General features: G+C 37.7%; 2 protein-coding genes across 2 annotated transcripts; one reads left to right on the plus strand and one right to left on the minus strand.

Annotated features, from left to right (window-relative positions):
- The first annotated feature begins 69 nt into the window (after positions 1–69).
- On the plus strand, positions 70–11,109 carry Prp8 (pre-mRNA processing factor 8). The gene is made up of 12 exons (XM_073956315.1): positions 70–238; positions 1,009–2,068; positions 2,140–2,265; positions 3,602–4,024; positions 4,086–4,303; positions 4,367–4,593; positions 4,672–5,689; positions 6,401–6,974; positions 7,046–7,196; positions 7,262–7,438; positions 7,495–7,786; positions 7,853–11,109. The coding sequence occupies exons 2-12, from the start codon at positions 1,053–1,055 to the stop codon at positions 10,795–10,797; spliced, it is 7,167 nt and encodes a 2,388-aa protein (XP_073812416.1). The 5' UTR covers positions 70–238; positions 1,009–1,052; the 3' UTR covers positions 10,798–11,109.
- Positions 11,110–12,527: 1,418 nt separating this feature from the next.
- Positions 12,528–13,217, minus strand: LOC141406209 (uncharacterized). Its single transcript, XM_073991406.1, has 2 exons — positions 12,751–13,217; positions 12,528–12,698 (listed from the first exon to the last, which is right to left on the minus strand). Exons 1-2 carry the CDS (start codon positions 13,093–13,095, stop codon positions 12,624–12,626), a joined length of 420 nt encoding a protein of 139 aa, XP_073847507.1. The 5' UTR covers positions 13,096–13,217; the 3' UTR covers positions 12,528–12,623.
- Positions 13,218–17,750: the final 4,533 nt, after the last annotated feature.

Below are 17,750 nucleotides of genomic sequence, written 5' to 3' on the forward strand. Positions count from 1 at the left end.
ATGTATGGTTTCATGACATTGTTCAATGAAACAGCTCTAGTGTGACTAAGGCTTATTTCTCCCCGACTCGTATTTGTATCGTAAATCTAAAATCGACTTACGTATCCCTAAAATCTACTGAAAACGTTTTCTCTGTGTGTTGTGCGTGGTCCAGAGAATTTTTTTATTTTATTAAAAAATTAATGTAAATTCGTAATAAATTTACTTTCATTTAAAAATACAAACTAAACTTTACAAGGTACGCATAAAATTTATTTGAAATATTAAGATTTTACTGCAATAAATGTGATTGAAAAAAAGTATTGAGAAATGTATCGGCTTGTTTGTGTGAGCGTGTGTGACTATGGTCGTCGGTGGTGGTGTCTCGATTCGATGTGCCGCAAAAAATATGTAGACACTAATTTGCAAGTGAAAAAAAAAAAATAATGGAACAAGTCTCGGTTAGGGGCACCTCTCCGATCGGGCTGAAATTTTCACCATAGGTAGTCCTTGGGACCCTGATCACAACGATATATAACTTTTCCGGGGGTACATACTACCCGATATATGGGTCTTGACATTTTACTATTTTTACTTGGGCAATATGGGTATCACTTTAAAGCTAGTGGTGAGTACTTTTGATTGCGTTTACGACTTTGTCCATAGGAGAAAGTCTTAAATCCCAACCGAAGGCCGGCTACTTAAAGAAAACTTATAATTTTGGAAAAACTTTTGTTCGCGTAGCCCACTTTTGCTCCTGTCCATGGGAGAAAGTCTTAAATCCCGGCCGAAGGCCGCCTACTTAAATCTCTGGAAGTATGGACTTCCCCCTGGAAAGATATATATAGTTGTGATCAGGGTCCCAAGGACTACCTAAAGTGAAAACAGCCCGATCCGAGAGTTGCCCATAAATAAAGTAATGGTGTTAAATTAGGTCTTTCCCGAAATGTCAAGACCCATATCTCGGGAGACTAAACGAGACTTAAGCCAAAATTTCATCAAGTATTTTTTTTTCTATTTTTTTGCTAGATTTCTTTCATATGTGGAGGGTGTAGGCAAATAATTTGTTAAATATGTCTATACCACCATATATGATTCCGCCCAATGCTTGGGCGGCACAACTACATGCCTATGCTGCGGCCCAAGCCCAACAGGCCCACTTGCATGCCCAGCAAATGGCCAATCAAATACAACAAATACCGCCACCCGGAGCACCGCTACCACCTCCTTCACAGGTTGGAATGCCACCGCAGGCTGGGCAGCCACAGTTGGGTCAAATTCCCACACCAAAACCCGAGATAACAGAAGAAAAGCTACAGGAGAAGGCAATAAAATGGCAGCAGCTGCAGTCGAAACGCTTTGCCGAGAAACGCAAGTTTGGTTTTGTGGATGCCCAAAAAGAGGACATGCCTCCAGAACATATTCGCAAAATTATCAGAGATCATGGAGACATGACTTCACGAAAGTATCGCCATGACAAACGTGTCTATTTGGGCGCTTTAAAATATATGCCACATGCTGTTCTAAAACTTCTGGAAAATATGCCAATGCCTTGGGAACAAATTCGTGATGTCCAGGTACTGTATCATATAACGGGTGCCATTACATTTGTCAACGAAATACCCTGGGTTATAGAACCTGTGTATATCGCCCAATGGGGTACTATGTGGATTATGATGCGTCGTGAAAAGCGTGATCGTCGCCATTTTAAACGTATGCGTTTTCCGCCATTCGATGATGAGGAGCCTCCACTGGATTATGCTGACAACGTATTAGATGTTGAACCATTGGAAGCTATACAAATTGAATTGGATTCAGATGAAGATGGTGCAGTTTATAAATGGTTTTATGATCATCGTCCATTGGTTGGAACACCATATGTCAATGGTTCAACATATCGTAAATGGAATTTAACGCTACCACAATTGGCTACGCTATATCGGTTGGCTAATCAATTACTTACCGATTTGGTAGATTCAAATTTCTTTTATCTCTTCGATCCGAAAAGTTTTTTCACAGCAAAGGCATTGAATATGGCTATACCTGGTGGACCAAAGTTTGAACCTTTAATTAAAGATCATAATGTGGGGTAAGTTGAAATAAATTCAATATTGTTTGCAATATAAGTAATTTTCCATGGGGTTTTTTGCTTTCTTTTAGTGATGAAGATTGGAATGAATTCAATGATATAAACAAAGTTATTATACGCCAACCCATACGTACAGAATATAGAATTGCATTTCCCTACTTGTATAATAATATGCCACATTTTGTCCATCTCTCGTGGTAAGTAATTTTTTAATTAATCGTTTATGTCTTCTTCAATGTCACTTTTAACCAAAGTCGAAATTATAAGTACAGATTTTGAACTTAAAAATAAAGTGATATATAAAACCGCCTTATAAGAAAATAATTACTACCAAAATTTATTAAAATTAAAAAAAAAAACATAAATTTATTCAAGGTGACTTGTTGACGCAAGTGTTTATTTGAAGAAATATAAAATTTACGCTGCTGGACAAGTCGGACATACTACTCAATATAAGTTATCTGGAAACCTTTTAGACATAAACTATGTACTTACATTGGGACTAAAAAAAGTTGTCAGAAGCAACTTATATAAAGACGGTTATAAGCATCTATAAAGATGCCTTATCACTTCAACTCGTTTATAAAGACTCCCTTCAACTCGTCTATAAATCTTCCTTCAGTTTGTATGTAAAGACTCCCTTCAGCTCGTCTATAAAGACTTCCATCAGCTTGTCTATAAATACTTCCGTCAGCTCGTCTATAAAGACTTCCATCAGCTCGTCTATAAAGACTTCCATCAGCTCGTCTATATAGACTTCCATCAGCTTGTCTATAAAGACTTCCGTCAGCTCGTCTATAAAGACTTCCATCAGCTCGTCTATAAACACTCCCTTCAACTCGTCTTTTTAGACTCCCTCTAAATCGTCTATAAAACTTCCTTCAGTTTGTCTGTAAAGACTCCCTTCAGCTCGCCTATAAAGACTTCTTTCAGCTCGCCTTTAAAGTCTCCCTTCAGCTCGTCTATAAAGACTTCCATCAGCTCGTCTATAAAGACTTCCATCAGGTCGTCTATAAAGACTCTCTTACCTTGACTGACGTGAGATATTATCTTTTCCAATTTTCGCATTTAAATTGCTTAGAACTATATTATCGTCATGGTCGGGACATGGGCCATATGGTCTATCGAGACGGTAGTAAAATATATAGTGGTAGATAAGACTGATGTTGAAGAATTTATTTTTCTCCGTATCCAACATGTAAAACTGGAGACTAAACTCAAATCTAATATCAGCTGTAATACACAGTAATGCGACGCCTTTCTCGTTTCTTCATACTTCATTTTAGGCGTTCCATAATTCAACTTCTCCCAGTTAAAACTTTTTGCAAAGATTTATTAAAATTTAAAAATGAATTTTATTCGCTTCTCTTTTTTGAAGTCTGTTTATAGGTAAAAAGTTATAATTTTCGGTGCAAGGCCTTCATTATATACATTGCCCTCTATTTAAAGGTGATCAGATCTTACTGCCTCCTTGAACATAATAATTTCAATATTCAAAACTAAGTTTTAAAATATTTCTTGTCTTCATTTTAGGTATCACACACCTAATGTGGTGTATATTAAAACTGAAGATCCTGATTTGCCAGCCTTCTATTTTGATCCTTTAATTAATCCCATATCTCATCGTCATGCTAATGTAGTAAAAATTCCCGAACCATTGCCAGATGATGATGAAGATTTCTCATTGCCCGAAGAAGTGCAACCTTTCTTGCAGGACACACCATTGTACACTGATAATACAGCCAATGGTATTGCATTGTTATGGGCTCCAAGACCATTTAATTTACGTTCGGGACGTTGTCGTAGAGCAATTGATATACCACTGGTAAAGAGTTGGTACAAGGAACATTGTCCACCAGGTCACCCGGTTAAAGTACGTGTTAGTTATCAAAAGTTATTGAAATATTATGTATTGAATGCATTGAAACATCGTCGTCCCAAACCACAAAGAAAACGGTAAGCTAAACTTTAAATATCCTTTTAATTTTCTTTTATTCTAACCGTTGTTTTGATTTAGTTATCTCTTCCGCTCCTTTAAATCAACCAAATTCTTTCAAACCACCACCTTGGATTGGGTTGAGGCAGGTCTACAAGTTTGTCGTCAGGGCTATAATATGTTGAATCTATTGATTCATCGTAAAAATTTAAATTATTTGCATTTGGATTATAATTTCAATTTGAAGCCCGTCAAAACATTGACCACCAAGGAACGTAAGAAGAGTAGATTTGGTAATGGTAAGTAAAATAAAAATAGATTTTTAGTAAAATGGAATTTAAATGAATATGTATTTTTAATAGCCTTCCATTTGTGTCGTGAAATCCTGCGTCTTACAAAGCTCATCATTGACTCTCATGTCCAATACCGCTTGAATAACGTCGACGCCTTCCAACTGGCCGATGGTTTGCAATATATTTTTGCTCATGTTGGCCAATTGACCGGCATGTATCGTTACAAATACAAACTTATGAGGCAAATTCGAATGTGCAAGGATTTAAAACACTTGATTTACTATCGTTTTAACACGGTAATTTAGTTTTGTTACCCGCCAACTTGCATGTAATTTTAGAACTTATGGTATCTATTCTTTTTCTTATCATTTCAGGGTCCTGTTGGCAAGGGTCCCGGTTGTGGTTTTTGGGCCCCAGGTTGGCGAGTTTGGCTTTTCTTTATGCGTGGCATAACCCCTCTGCTGGAACGTTGGTTGGGTAATTTACTTTCACGTCAATTTGAGGGTCGTCATTCTAAAGGTGTAGCCAAAACAGTGACCAAACAACGCGTTGAATCACATTTCGATTTGGAATTAAGAGCTTCAGTTATGCACGATATCGTTGACATGATGCCTGAGGGTATTAAACAGAACAAAGCCAGAACCATATTACAACATTTATCTGAAGCTTGGCGTTGTTGGAAAGCTAATATCCCCTGGAAGGTGCCTGGTTTACCCATTCCCATAGAAAATATGATATTACGTTATGTTAAAATGAAAGCAGATTGGTGGACCAATACGGCACATTACAATCGTGAACGTATACGACGTGGTGCCACGGTTGATAAGACAGTGTGCAAAAAGAATTTGGGTCGTTTAACACGTTTGTATTTAAAGGCCGAGCAAGAACGTCAACATAACTATTTGAAAGATGGTCCCTACATTTCACCTGAAGAAGCTGTGGCAATTTATACCACGACTGTGCATTGGTTAGAGTCTCGGCGTTTTGGTCCCATTCCTTTCCCTCCCTTGTCCTATAAACACGATACCAAACTGTTAATTTTGGCCTTGGAACGTTTGAAAGAGGCGTACAGTGTAAAATCACGTTTAAATCAAAGTCAACGTGAAGAATTGGGTCTCATTGAACAGGCCTATGATAATCCTCATGAGGCTCTATCACGTATCAAAAGACATTTGCTTACACAACGTGCTTTCAAGGAAGTTGGTATAGAATTTATGGATCTCTATAGTCATCTTATACCTGTCTATGATGTAGAACCATTGGAGAAGATTACCGATGCCTATTTGGATCAATATCTGTGGTATGAAGCAGATAAGAGGCGTTTATTCCCACCATGGATAAAACCAAGTGATACTGAACCACCGCCATTGTTGGCCTACAAGTGGTGTCAAGGTAAGGATCATGTATTTTTTAAGTTAATAGAAACATAAATAGTTTGTATGTGTGTGTTATTGAAGTTATTCGCGTGCTAGAATTACGCCTACTCTTCGTGTGATTTGAAGCAAGGTGATTTGTATTTGAAATCCCCTTGTTGCAAACCTCACGCTGATTTGGTGTTTAGAACAACATGATAAAAGAGATAAAATATGTGAATGAAAAATATAAACGAGAATGGAAATGAAGAAGAACACTACAGACGGTTTTAGATATCGGTATGGCAAACTGTGGTACTCTCCTCTAATTCGGTCACAATCCCACGGCATCGGGTTCTTTGTAAGATTGACCTGCAACCGAAAGCGTTTCGGTCTGCGGCTGCCATCCCAGCATCAAATCTATGCTGCTACAACAACAACTAATCCACTGTGTGAAAAACTAACCAGTCAAACTTATATGTCACACTGGTCATCTGGACACAACCATTGCAACTCGGAGCGCATTGTTTTGCGATGTTTCCAAATTTCTCCATTGTATGTCGCTACCAATGTTTCCGTATTTGTTTTCCTAAAGCTACCATTTAGTGCTCTAAGTTTACTTATCCCGCCCAGGAAGTCAAAACTAACACGGAAGACTTTATAGAGGATATTTGAAAAATATTACAATGGGGAAGTGGCTATTATTAATAAAAATTAATTAGTTCCTTTCTGTTTACTTTTTCCTTGCCAGGTATCAACAATTTGCAAGATGTCTGGGATGTTGGTGAGGGTGAATGCAATGTCTTGCTGGAATCACGTTTTGAAAAGCTTTATGAAAAAATTGATTTGACACTACTCAATCGTTTGTTGCGTTTAATTGTGGATCATAATATTGCCGATTATATGACAGCTAAAAACAATGTTGTCATCAATTACAAGGATATGAATCATACCAACAGTTATGGCATTATACGTGGTCTACAATTCTCTTCATTTATTACACAATATTATGGTTTGGTATTGGACTTATTAGTATTGGGCTTACATCGTGCCAGTGAAATGGCAGGACCACCACAAATGCCCAATGATTTCTTAACGTTCCAAGATACAACAACAGAAACAGCCCATCCCATTCGTTTATATTGTCGTTATGTAGATCGCATCCACTTGTTCTTTAGATTTACCGCCGAGGAGGCGAGAGATTTGATACAACGTTATTTAACCGAACATCCTGATCCGAATAACGAGAATATTGTTGGTTATAATAACAAGAAATGTTGGCCAAGAGATGCCAGAATGCGTCTGATGAAACATGATGTAAATTTGTAAGTTCGAGCTACTAATCCATTATAAATAAAAAAGTTCTTCATTGGTTTGTATTTTCACTTTGTTTCAGGGGTCGTGCGGTATTTTGGGATATTAAAAATCGCCTGCCACGTTCTGTGACCACCATTAATTGGGAGAACACATTTGTCTCTGTATATTCCAAGGATAATCCTAACCTGTTGTTTAATATGTGTGGCTTTGAATGTAGAATTTTACCAAAGGTTCCTATAAAAATACTCTATTTTAAAAGATCAGATTTTTTTAATTCCCCCTATTTTGTATTTAGTGTCGCACCCAAAATGAGGAATTCACACACAGGGATGGTGTTTGGAATTTACAAAATGAGGTGACGAAGGAAAGAACAGCTCAGTGTTTCCTGCGTGTAGATGATGAGTCGTTGGGTCGTTTCCATAACCGTGTTAGGCAAATTTTGATGGCATCTGGTTCAACAACATTCACAAAGGTGGGTGCTACTGAAAACTTTCACTTGACAGCTATTTCAAATAACTATCATTACAGATTGTCAACAAATGGAATACGGCCTTAATTGGTCTCATGACCTACTTCCGTGAGGCTGTGGTAAATACCCAAGAGTTATTAGATTTGCTTGTGAAATGTGAAAACAAAATTCAAACACGTATAAAAATTGGTCTAAATTCAAAAATGCCCTCCCGTTTCCCTCCCGTGGTGTTCTATACACCCAAAGAGTTGGGTGGTTTGGGCATGTTGAGTATGGGTCACGTTTTAATTCCTCAGTCAGATTTGAGATGGTCCAAACAAACTGATGTGGGCATTACACATTTCAGATCGGGTAGGTTCTTTATATAAAACCCCAATATTAAGAAAATAATTTAATTTATTATTTTTCCGTTTTCAGGTATGTCTCATGATGAGGATCAATTGATTCCCAATCTTTATCGTTATATTCAGCCATGGGAAAGTGAATTCATTGATTCACAACGTGTTTGGGCAGAATATGCCCTGAAGAGACAAGAAGCCAGCACCCAAAATCGTAGATTAACTTTGGAAGATTTAGAAGATAGTTGGGATCGTGGTATACCCAGAATCAATACGCTGTTCCAAAAGGATCGTCACACATTGGCTTACGATAAAGGTTGGCGTATACGTACCGAATTTAAACAATATCAAGTACTCAAACAAAATCCATTCTGGTGGACCCACCAACGGCATGATGGTAAATTATGGAATTTAAATAACTACCGTACCGATATGATCCAAGCATTGGGTGGTGTTGAGGGTATTTTAGAGCACACACTATTCAAGGGTACCTATTTCCCCACATGGGAAGGACTTTTCTGGGAGAAGGCCTCCGGTTTCGAGGAATCAATGAAATACAAAAAACTAACAAATGCCCAAAGATCAGGTTTGAATCAAATTCCCAATCGTCGTTTCACCTTGTGGTGGTCGCCCACCATCAACAGAGCCAATGTCTATGTTGGTTTCCAGGTACAATTGGATTTGACGGGTATTTTCATGCACGGTAAAATTCCCACATTGAAAATTTCCCTAATTCAAATCTTCAGAGCCCATTTATGGCAAAAAATACACGAGTCCATTGTTATGGATTTGTGTCAGGTCTTTGATCAGGAGTTGGATGCTTTGGAAATTGAAACGGTACAAAAAGAGACTATTCATCCACGTAAATCCTACAAAATGAATTCATCATGTGCAGATATTTTACTTTTCCCCGCCTATAAATGGAATGTTTCCAGACCATCGTTGCTGGCCGACACTAAGGACACCATGGACAATACAACGACACAGAAATATTGGTTAGATATACAGCTGCGTTGGGGTGATTATGACTCTCATGATGTGGAACGTTATGCTAGGGCGAAATTCTTAGATTATACCACAGATAATATGTCAATTTATCCCTCACCTACTGGAGTTCTAATTGCCATAGATTTGGCGTATAATTTGCATTCGGCTTATGGCAATTGGTTCCCAGGCAGTAAGACATTGATTCAACAAGCCATGGCGAAGATTATGAAGGCTAATCCTGCTTTGTATGTGCTGAGAGAACGTATTCGTAAGGCCTTGCAACTATATTCCTCAGAACCCACAGAACCCTACTTGAGTTCACAAAATTATGGTGAATTGTTTAGCAATCAAATCATTTGGTTCGTTGATGACACCAATGTATATCGTGTTACCATACACAAGACATTCGAGGGTAATTTAACGACAAAACCCATCAATGGTGCAATTTTCATCTTCAATCCCCGTACTGGTCAACTATTCTTGAAGATTATTCACACCTCAGTATGGGCTGGTCAGAAACGTTTGGGTCAATTGGCTAAATGGAAGACAGCCGAAGAAGTTGCTGCTCTAATTCGATCCTTACCCGTGGAAGAACAACCAAAACAAATTATTGTCACCCGTAAGGGTATGTTGGATCCCCTGGAAGTGCATTTGTTAGATTTCCCCAATATCGTAATCAAAGGTTCCGAGTTGCAATTACCCTTCCAAGCCTGTCTGAAGGTAGAGAAATTCGGAGACTTGATTCTCAAGGCCACCGAACCACAAATGGTATTGTTCAATCTCTATGATGATTGGTTGAAAACCATATCATCCTATACCGCTTTCAGTCGTCTGATCTTGATTTTGAGAGCACTCCATGTAAACACTGAAAGAACAAAGATTATTTTGAAACCTGATAAGACGACCATAACAGAAGCGCATCACATTTGGCCCACATTAACCGATGAGGAATGGATTAAAGTAGAAGTTCAACTTAAAGATTTAATCTTGGCCGATTATGGTAAAAAGAACAATGTCAATGTGGCCTCTCTAACACAATCGGAAATTCGTGATATTATATTGGGTATGGAAATTAGTGCTCCTTCGGCCCAAAGACAACAGATTGCTGAAATTGAAAAACAAACCAAGGAACAAAATCAATTGACAGCCACCACCACGAGAACCACAAACAAACATGGTGATGAAATCATTACCTCCACCACTTCAAATTACGAGACCCAAACATTCAGCTCGAAAACAGAATGGCGTGTTCGTGCAATTTCAGCCACTAATTTACATTTGAGAACAAATCACATTTACGTGTCATCGGATGACATTAAAGAAACCGGTTATACCTACATTCTGCCCAAGAATATTCTCAAGAAATTTGTCACAATATCTGATTTAAGAGCTCAAATTGCTGGATACCTCTATGGTGTTAGCCCACCCGACAATCCCCAAGTAAAGGAAATCCGTTGCATTGTTATGCCCCCACAATGGGGTACACATCAAACCATTAATTTACCCAATAGCCTGCCAACACATCAATATCTCAAAGATATGGAGCCTCTAGGCTGGATTCACACTCAACCAAATGAATTACCTCAACTTTCACCACAAGACATTACAACACATGCAAAGATAATGCAAGAGAATTCCACCTGGGATGGTGAAAAAACAATAATCATAACTTGTTCATTTACACCAGGTTCTTGTTCCCTTACCGCCTACAAATTAACTCCTTCCGGTTTTGAATGGGGTTCCAAGAACACAGACAAGGGTAACAATCCCAAAGGTTACCTACCCTCTCACTATGAACGTGTACAAATGTTACTCTCCAACAAATTCCTCGGATTCTTTATGGTCCCCTCACAGGGTAGTTGGAATTATAACTTCATGGGTGTACGCCACGATCCGAATATGAAATATGAACTACAACTGGCAAATCCTAAAGAATTCTATCATGAAATACATAGACCATCACACTTTTTACTATTCGCCAATCTGGAAGATGGTGGTGATGGTTCTGGTGCAGATCGTGAAGATGTTTATGCGTAGTTTTATCCACATACATTATTATTAAAGTGTGTAGTTATTAAGAGTTTAGTATCTAAACTAATTATTTGTCACTAAGAGTTTCCTTTGTTACAAGAAAAAAAAGAACACATTTTAGAGAATAACTTTTGAAAAAAAAAAAAAAATATTGTTTCGATTTTGATGCCCTAATGAAGAATACAAGACTTTTGAATGCAACACAGTTCAATAAAAATAATTTGTGCGTGTGTGTCTGAAGATATCATCAAATTATTTCAATAATGCGTTTTTAACAAGATTTATAAATAAAAAATACTATACAAAATTTAATACAAATTAAAGTGATTTTTATACGTTGTTAAAGGGAACAATTGAGATTTTGGTGAATAATTAAAATATATTTCTCTTTGAGTAAGGTTCATGAACAAATAAGCTGTGTTCCTTTACTTACCCGGGGTTACCATTTTTACCATTTGTTACCATTTTTAACCTGCAAAGCGTTCCTTAACCCCGAAAAGTGGCAAAACTGGAAGCATTTTTTAAGAGAATGAGAGTGGAGAGAGAGATCTAAAATGGCTTTCTCTTCTACCACAGGCTACCAGCAAAATTTCTACAGGTAAAAAATGGCAGAACTGATTTTTCGACTTTTGTTTGACGATTATTTCACAATGAAAAAGAAAATGGACGAAAAACAGAAGAAAAAGTCGAACGCTGACAAAACTAAAGTCGAAGGTTCCACTAGAGTGTTTCATTGAAACAATTTCATGAAAACAAGGGTTCCTAGGTCGAGTTTCACAGTAGAGTGATATTATAAAGTTGCTGTAGTGGGGAACTCGATCTATAAATACCTAAAAGTTTCAATAAAACCACTCTAGTGTGACCTTCGACAAATTAAAAACTGTGAAATAAAAGACGAAAATTGATTTTTTATGTTTCTTTTTGACATTGCTGCCAGATCTACCATTTTTCCGTTCCTTTACTTTTCTGGTAAAAATGTTCATGAGGGAGCAAGTTTGACACTTTTCTCTTTTACCAACCTTACCATTAAAAAAGTAAAGGAACAAAGCTATAATTTTACAACGAAAAAGAAAGTTAGCGATGTGTGTGCCATCCCCCGACAATCAGGGTGATTATGAATGTAAACTCCCGTTAGTTTTGTCTTTCTGCCATTTCAACTTAAAGTTGAAAGTGAGAAAACTCACGGAGAGTTGATATTCATGATTGGGCTGAATATGATTTTTTTAACTCTTGGTTAAGCAAATATCATTTTTTTTTTTCCTCAGTTAAGTTAAGAGAATTTCTCCTTGGCCCACTTCTTTAGGTGTTAGTAGAAGTTCAGAGCCACCACAAATTACGTAGACTTTGTCTACAATTATTCATCAAAATTAGTATCAATGTATCCAGTTATAAATCGATGTCAGCTTTCTTCAGGAATTTCGCTATTGTGATTAGGCCCTCTAAGCATTGTGATTTTACGAAGTCTTCTACGGTGAAGAAATCGTAAAGCTTTTGAAAGTATCTCCTCTGACTGTCATATTTCGCACAATTAAATATAATATGTGCCGGTGTGTCTTCGACTCTACAAACCTCACATTCATTACTTATGACAACATTCATTTTGGCCAACGTGCTCTTGCAAAAACAGTGACCACTCAATATTCTATTTAATTGTTTATCTACAACTGGATTTAATTTTGAGCTCTTGAACCAAGGTGACCTTAATAATTCTGGGAAAATTTTAAAAATATGAGAATTACCATTACTCGCTTTCTCTGCGTACTCTTGCTTCCACTCATCCCAAAGGGTTTTAGCCATTTTATTTATGGCATCGCCTACTGTCCACCATAATTCTAATCTAGTTCCTTCATGAAAAGCATTTCTCGCTGCCCTGTCAGCAACTTCATTAAAGTTAACTCCTGAATGGCCTGGAATATAATGAATTTCGATTATGCTATTAAGATTGTTTACCTTGCTTACCAAATTATCGATGATATAATTCTTATGATTTTTGCTGCTTAAGGCCTGCATTCCACTTAAACTATCCGTAAGGATGGCAAGTTTCCTGATGTTATGTTCTTCTGAATATACTATTACTTGCAAAAAAGCTATAATTTCTGCCGTCATCGATGACAATTTTTTTTCAACGAAGAAAGATTTAGTAGTGTTGGTGTTTACATGTACAAACGCAGCTCCTGTTAAGTTGTTGATTACCGATCCGTCTGTGAAGAAAATATCATATCCTGCATCCTGTAATTTATTCATTTTCTCTGCAGCTAGCTGAACCACCACATCTTTACTTGCTTCAGACTTTTTTGTAACCATATTATTAAAGAAGTTTTCGAAGAATGAGATTGAACCGACCGCACTGCTGTATATTTTGGTTGGAGCAATATTAATGAGCACCTCCTCGAACTTATTCCATACTCTAGCGTAACTGGTATCTATCGGTGGTTTTGTTTTCAAGATTTCTACACATGGTAAGTCATAGGCAACCGCCTTAGCCAGTTCCTTGGCCGTCGCAAGTTGGAATCTGTAATTCGGAGGCAGCTCCGCTGCCATATTGTAAATAATTTCCACCGGTGTTGACCTTATTAACCCCAAAGCTTTTCTCAGATTATCCTGCGTGCATACTCTCAGCCTATTTTCGGATTCCTTAGTTAAATTGGACAACGTCGCTGCACCATACTCCATTTTGGATCTAGCATAAGCCTTATAAAAATGAAGTGCTCGGATTGGCTTTATACCAAACCTGCATCCACTCAAAATTCTCAAAAAATTACAACTCGTTTTGACCGTGGTCGTTAATTCCTCAATGTGCACTCTTGCTGTGCCGCTACTTGTAATGGTTACCCCTAGGTATTTGATTTTATTTGTTTGACATAGCTTTTCCCCATCTATTATTATGTCCAAACTTCGGGGTCTCCTGCTAAAATGCATAATGTTTGCTTTGTTCATATTGAAACTTAATCTCAGATACTCACAAAGAGATTTAAATTCAAGAATCTTGCTTTGTAATGTTTTTGCATCATCGAAGTTCCTTTCTTGACATAATATAAAAAAGTCGTCCGCAAACTGGAACAGAATACAGTTTGGCGACTCCACACTATGCAATTTTGTCGTATACACGTTAAACAAAATGGGGCTCAAACTACTGCCTTGAGGCAGTCCATTACTCACGGTGATTCTTTGCTTACCCAGCTCCAGAGTTCTACACCTCATTCCTTCGTGCAACCATTTGATAACATGCGTATTAAGTCCTTTTTCGAAAAGAATCATGGCCAATTTCCCGATGTCGGTGTTGTCAAACGCCTTCTCAATATCTATGCATGCACCAACAACTGACATCCCCGTTTTTTTAGCTACTTCAACCGTATTCACTAAGTCGTTGATACAATTACTTGTGGACCTGCCCTTTGAAAAGGCGTATGTTCTTCTTGGTAGCACATGATTTTCCTCAATGAACATCTGAATAACTGGTTTAATTGCGCATTCCAAAATCTTTTGAGCAACGCACATGAGTGCCACAGGCCTATAATTTTTAACATCCGCTAGATTTTTTCCTCTTTTTGGCACCGGTGCAATTCGTGTGGTCCTCCATTCATCCGGGAATCTTCCTTCAATCCAGACATCTTCAAGAAAACTTAAATACTTAGACCTCTCCGTATTGTTTAAATTTAGGATCATTTTGTATGAGATTAAGTCCGGCCCTGCCGCAGAATCGGGATTGCGATTTTTTAGGAACAATTCCATATCTTTTACTTCCAATTTTGGTTTTTCATGCAAAACTTCACCAAAAGCTACCGGAACCGGCGTAGATCCTATCAACGATGATGAGTTTATGTGATCAAGAAATTCTCTATTTTGCTCTTCATTCCAACTATTATTTAAAGGCTTAACTTTCTGGTATTTCTTCACATTCCTCATAGTGTTCCACATGTCTTTTGTTGGATTTCCTACCGATAATTCACTTTGGCACTTTTTGAAGTTTTTTCTCTTAAGTCTAGCAATCATTTTGTACAACTTTTTTTCCGTTTCTGCTAATTTGACTAAATCTTCATAATTTTTGGTGCTTTCGTACCGCCTTCTTTGAATGGTCCTTTCTTTATAGAGGTCATCAACAGTCGAATTCCACCAAGCTTTCGGGACATAGCGATTTCTGCTGTCAATATCAATCGTATTATTTTTCACCAATTCCTGCATATTTTTTTGTGCCTCCTGTAGGTTTCCACCTACACTGATGCAGCCCGCTTGTTCATACATCTTTCTGCGAAGTACCATTTTAGTATTTTTATATGGCGTACAATTCCCTTCAAGTTCCATAATAATTGGCCTGTGGTTACTGCTCGTAATTTTAGTATTATCCACTCCCCACTTAACTCGGAATTGCATGGTACTCAAGAATGCCAAATCGATTGCAGATTGAGTACTGTTTAGTATAAAAGTCGGTTCACCCGTGTTGAGACACAAAAAACCATGTTTATTGATCGAATTGATGATTGCTTCCCCTTGGTGATCCGTATATGAATTCCCCCATAATGATGCTTTAGCGTTGAAGTCCCCAACCAATAACGTTGGAAACTTTAATCTGCTAATCTGATTGAAAATTTTGGAGATTATAGTATTGTAAGCCATTCTGCTTGTATTGGGTGGAATGTAGACTACCACAATATTCATCCTTTGCCTAAGATTTAAAACTGTTATTCCCAATATATCAATATCTAAATCAAATTTCAACAAAGAGTACCTGAAGTTCCTTCTTATATATACACCCACACCGCCGTATCCATCATGACGTTTTTTGCCATAAAAATTATAATTGGTTATGTTGGTTGTTGTTTCATCTCTAATCCATGTTTCCGTAAGCAAAGCCATATCAATTTTCTCATTTTCCATGTATAATTCCAATAAGTCTTTATTTTCTTTTTTGTTTAAACTCTGAATGTTATATTGAAGCAGTTTAATCATATTGAAAAGTATAAAAAAGGGCGTTAACGTCCTGAGTGTATTACCTCTTTAATTATAGATTCACGTTCATTCATCATTCTCCGACCAGGATTTACAAGACGTACATCTAATTCTAAGATTTCATTACTCAATTTTGAACCCATTTCTTTCAGCATGGTCATTTGTTCCTCGTTTAAGGAACCTTTTTTTCCTGAAGTCAAATCATTTACATTCCTCAACAATGTGTCCAATGTTGATTGGCTCTTGAGAAGTGCCGAACCATTTGGCAAACTGCTCGCTCCTGTGCTCGACTCTGCTAAGAATCTCCGGTGTTCATCCATAGTACGTTTTGCGTTTTCAGCCTCTCTTAGCCTATTTTTATTGTTCTTAGCCATTCTTGCAAAGGAGCCTTTAGTATGTATCAGTCTTGCCGATTCCTGGAAGTTGTTTATGGTGTCATTCGCAGGATTGCCGGTACGATTATTCCTTCTTACACTTAGGGTTGGGAAGGTATCATCCATATTTTCGGCGAGCAGGTCAAATCTATTAGAAAAGAAGGCAGAGCACTTGTCTCTGGCCTCTTTCCTCGACAGATTCTCTATTGTCATAATTCGCTTCAATTGATATGCCTTTTCCCTCGCCGGGCAATCTTTATTCCAAGGCTCATGACCGCCTCCACAATTCGTGCATACCCTTAATTCATTACATGGCTGACTGTTTTCATGCGGAGAGTAGCAGTCCCTACATGCCGGCACTCTCTGCTTACAGTGCTCGGCAAAATGGTTGAACCTGAAGCACTTATAGCACTGGCCAAATGAGACGTAATGTTTGACTTCTTTTTTGTGGTAACCGTATAATTTTACATGTGTTGGTAGCTCAAGGTCCCTGAATCAAATTTTCACACGTTGCGTCGGTACCATATTGTCTTGATCTTTTCTTTTCACTCTTGTAATACTGATTACTTCTACCTCGGATTGAATTGCAAACTTTAATTCCTCGTCATCGATATCGGTCGGTATACCGAAGATTATACCTATTTTAGAAACGAAGTGGGCGAAAATTTTTGTTTGAAAACCCTGTTGAACTAAAGACTCATTATTTGCAAACATATTGGCTGTAAAAGCACTTTTTAAGATCACCTTAGCTCTAGCGTAACCTATTTTAATAATATCAGTAACACCTTCAATTTTGAGGTTATACACTAATCTTGCAAGATTTACCACATTGATTGGTGAACGTTCACCTTCATTTTGCTTTTTGTCGATATACACGACAAAAGGCCCTTTATGATTATCGTCATAAGTAAAATTGTAGTTATTTCTTTGTTCTTTCTTACCGTTAGATTCTTCAGTGGAGGTACCTTCAATGTTGCTTTCTCTGTTGTCACACAGGCTATTTAACGGGTCTTCTTCACTCTGCATAGCTACTCTTCCCTCTTGATTGCTGTTATCATCGCCTCTCTTTTTTCTCGGTGGTTGTTCTTCGGTTTCTTTTCGGTTTTTGCTGCGGCTTCTGTCTCTGTCTCTGCTCGTTTTACTCCCTACAGGCCGCCGCGGAGGCCATGGAGGAGTCCACTCCAAATCCACGTCCTCGTCCATTCCAACGCTATCGTCTAACTTCTCACTCGCACTTTTGCTTGTTGTGTCTTATTCCAGTTGAATAATGATGAAACGATATGTAAAAAATAACGGGACGCCTGTCCCGTTTTTTCCGAATGTATTGCCTAAGCAATACAACGATTATTAATTTGCACTTCTATTGCCACACAATTGACAATAATTTTTATATAAAATGAATACTCAAATTCAATGAGTTTTTTCTATGTTGGTTCTTTTGATTATTTCACGAATTGGTTTAATACGATTTCACAATATCTTAATTGTGTTTTTCTATTCGAGAGCCACTTAAAAATTTTCGGATCAACTTTACAGTTTGGCGTTTAGCTAAGTAATGCAAATATCATTTATGGCAAATATCAAGGCATTGGGAGGTAAATCACCAACACACAGTAGTGCAGGGGCGCAAACAGAACT

The sequence above is a fragment of the Musca autumnalis genome, unplaced genomic scaffold, assembly GCF_047663935.1.
Source record: "Musca autumnalis isolate F117 unplaced genomic scaffold, ASM4766393v1 scaffold_5, whole genome shotgun sequence".
NCBI classification, from domain to species: Eukaryota; Metazoa; Arthropoda; class Insecta; order Diptera; family Muscidae; genus Musca; species Musca autumnalis.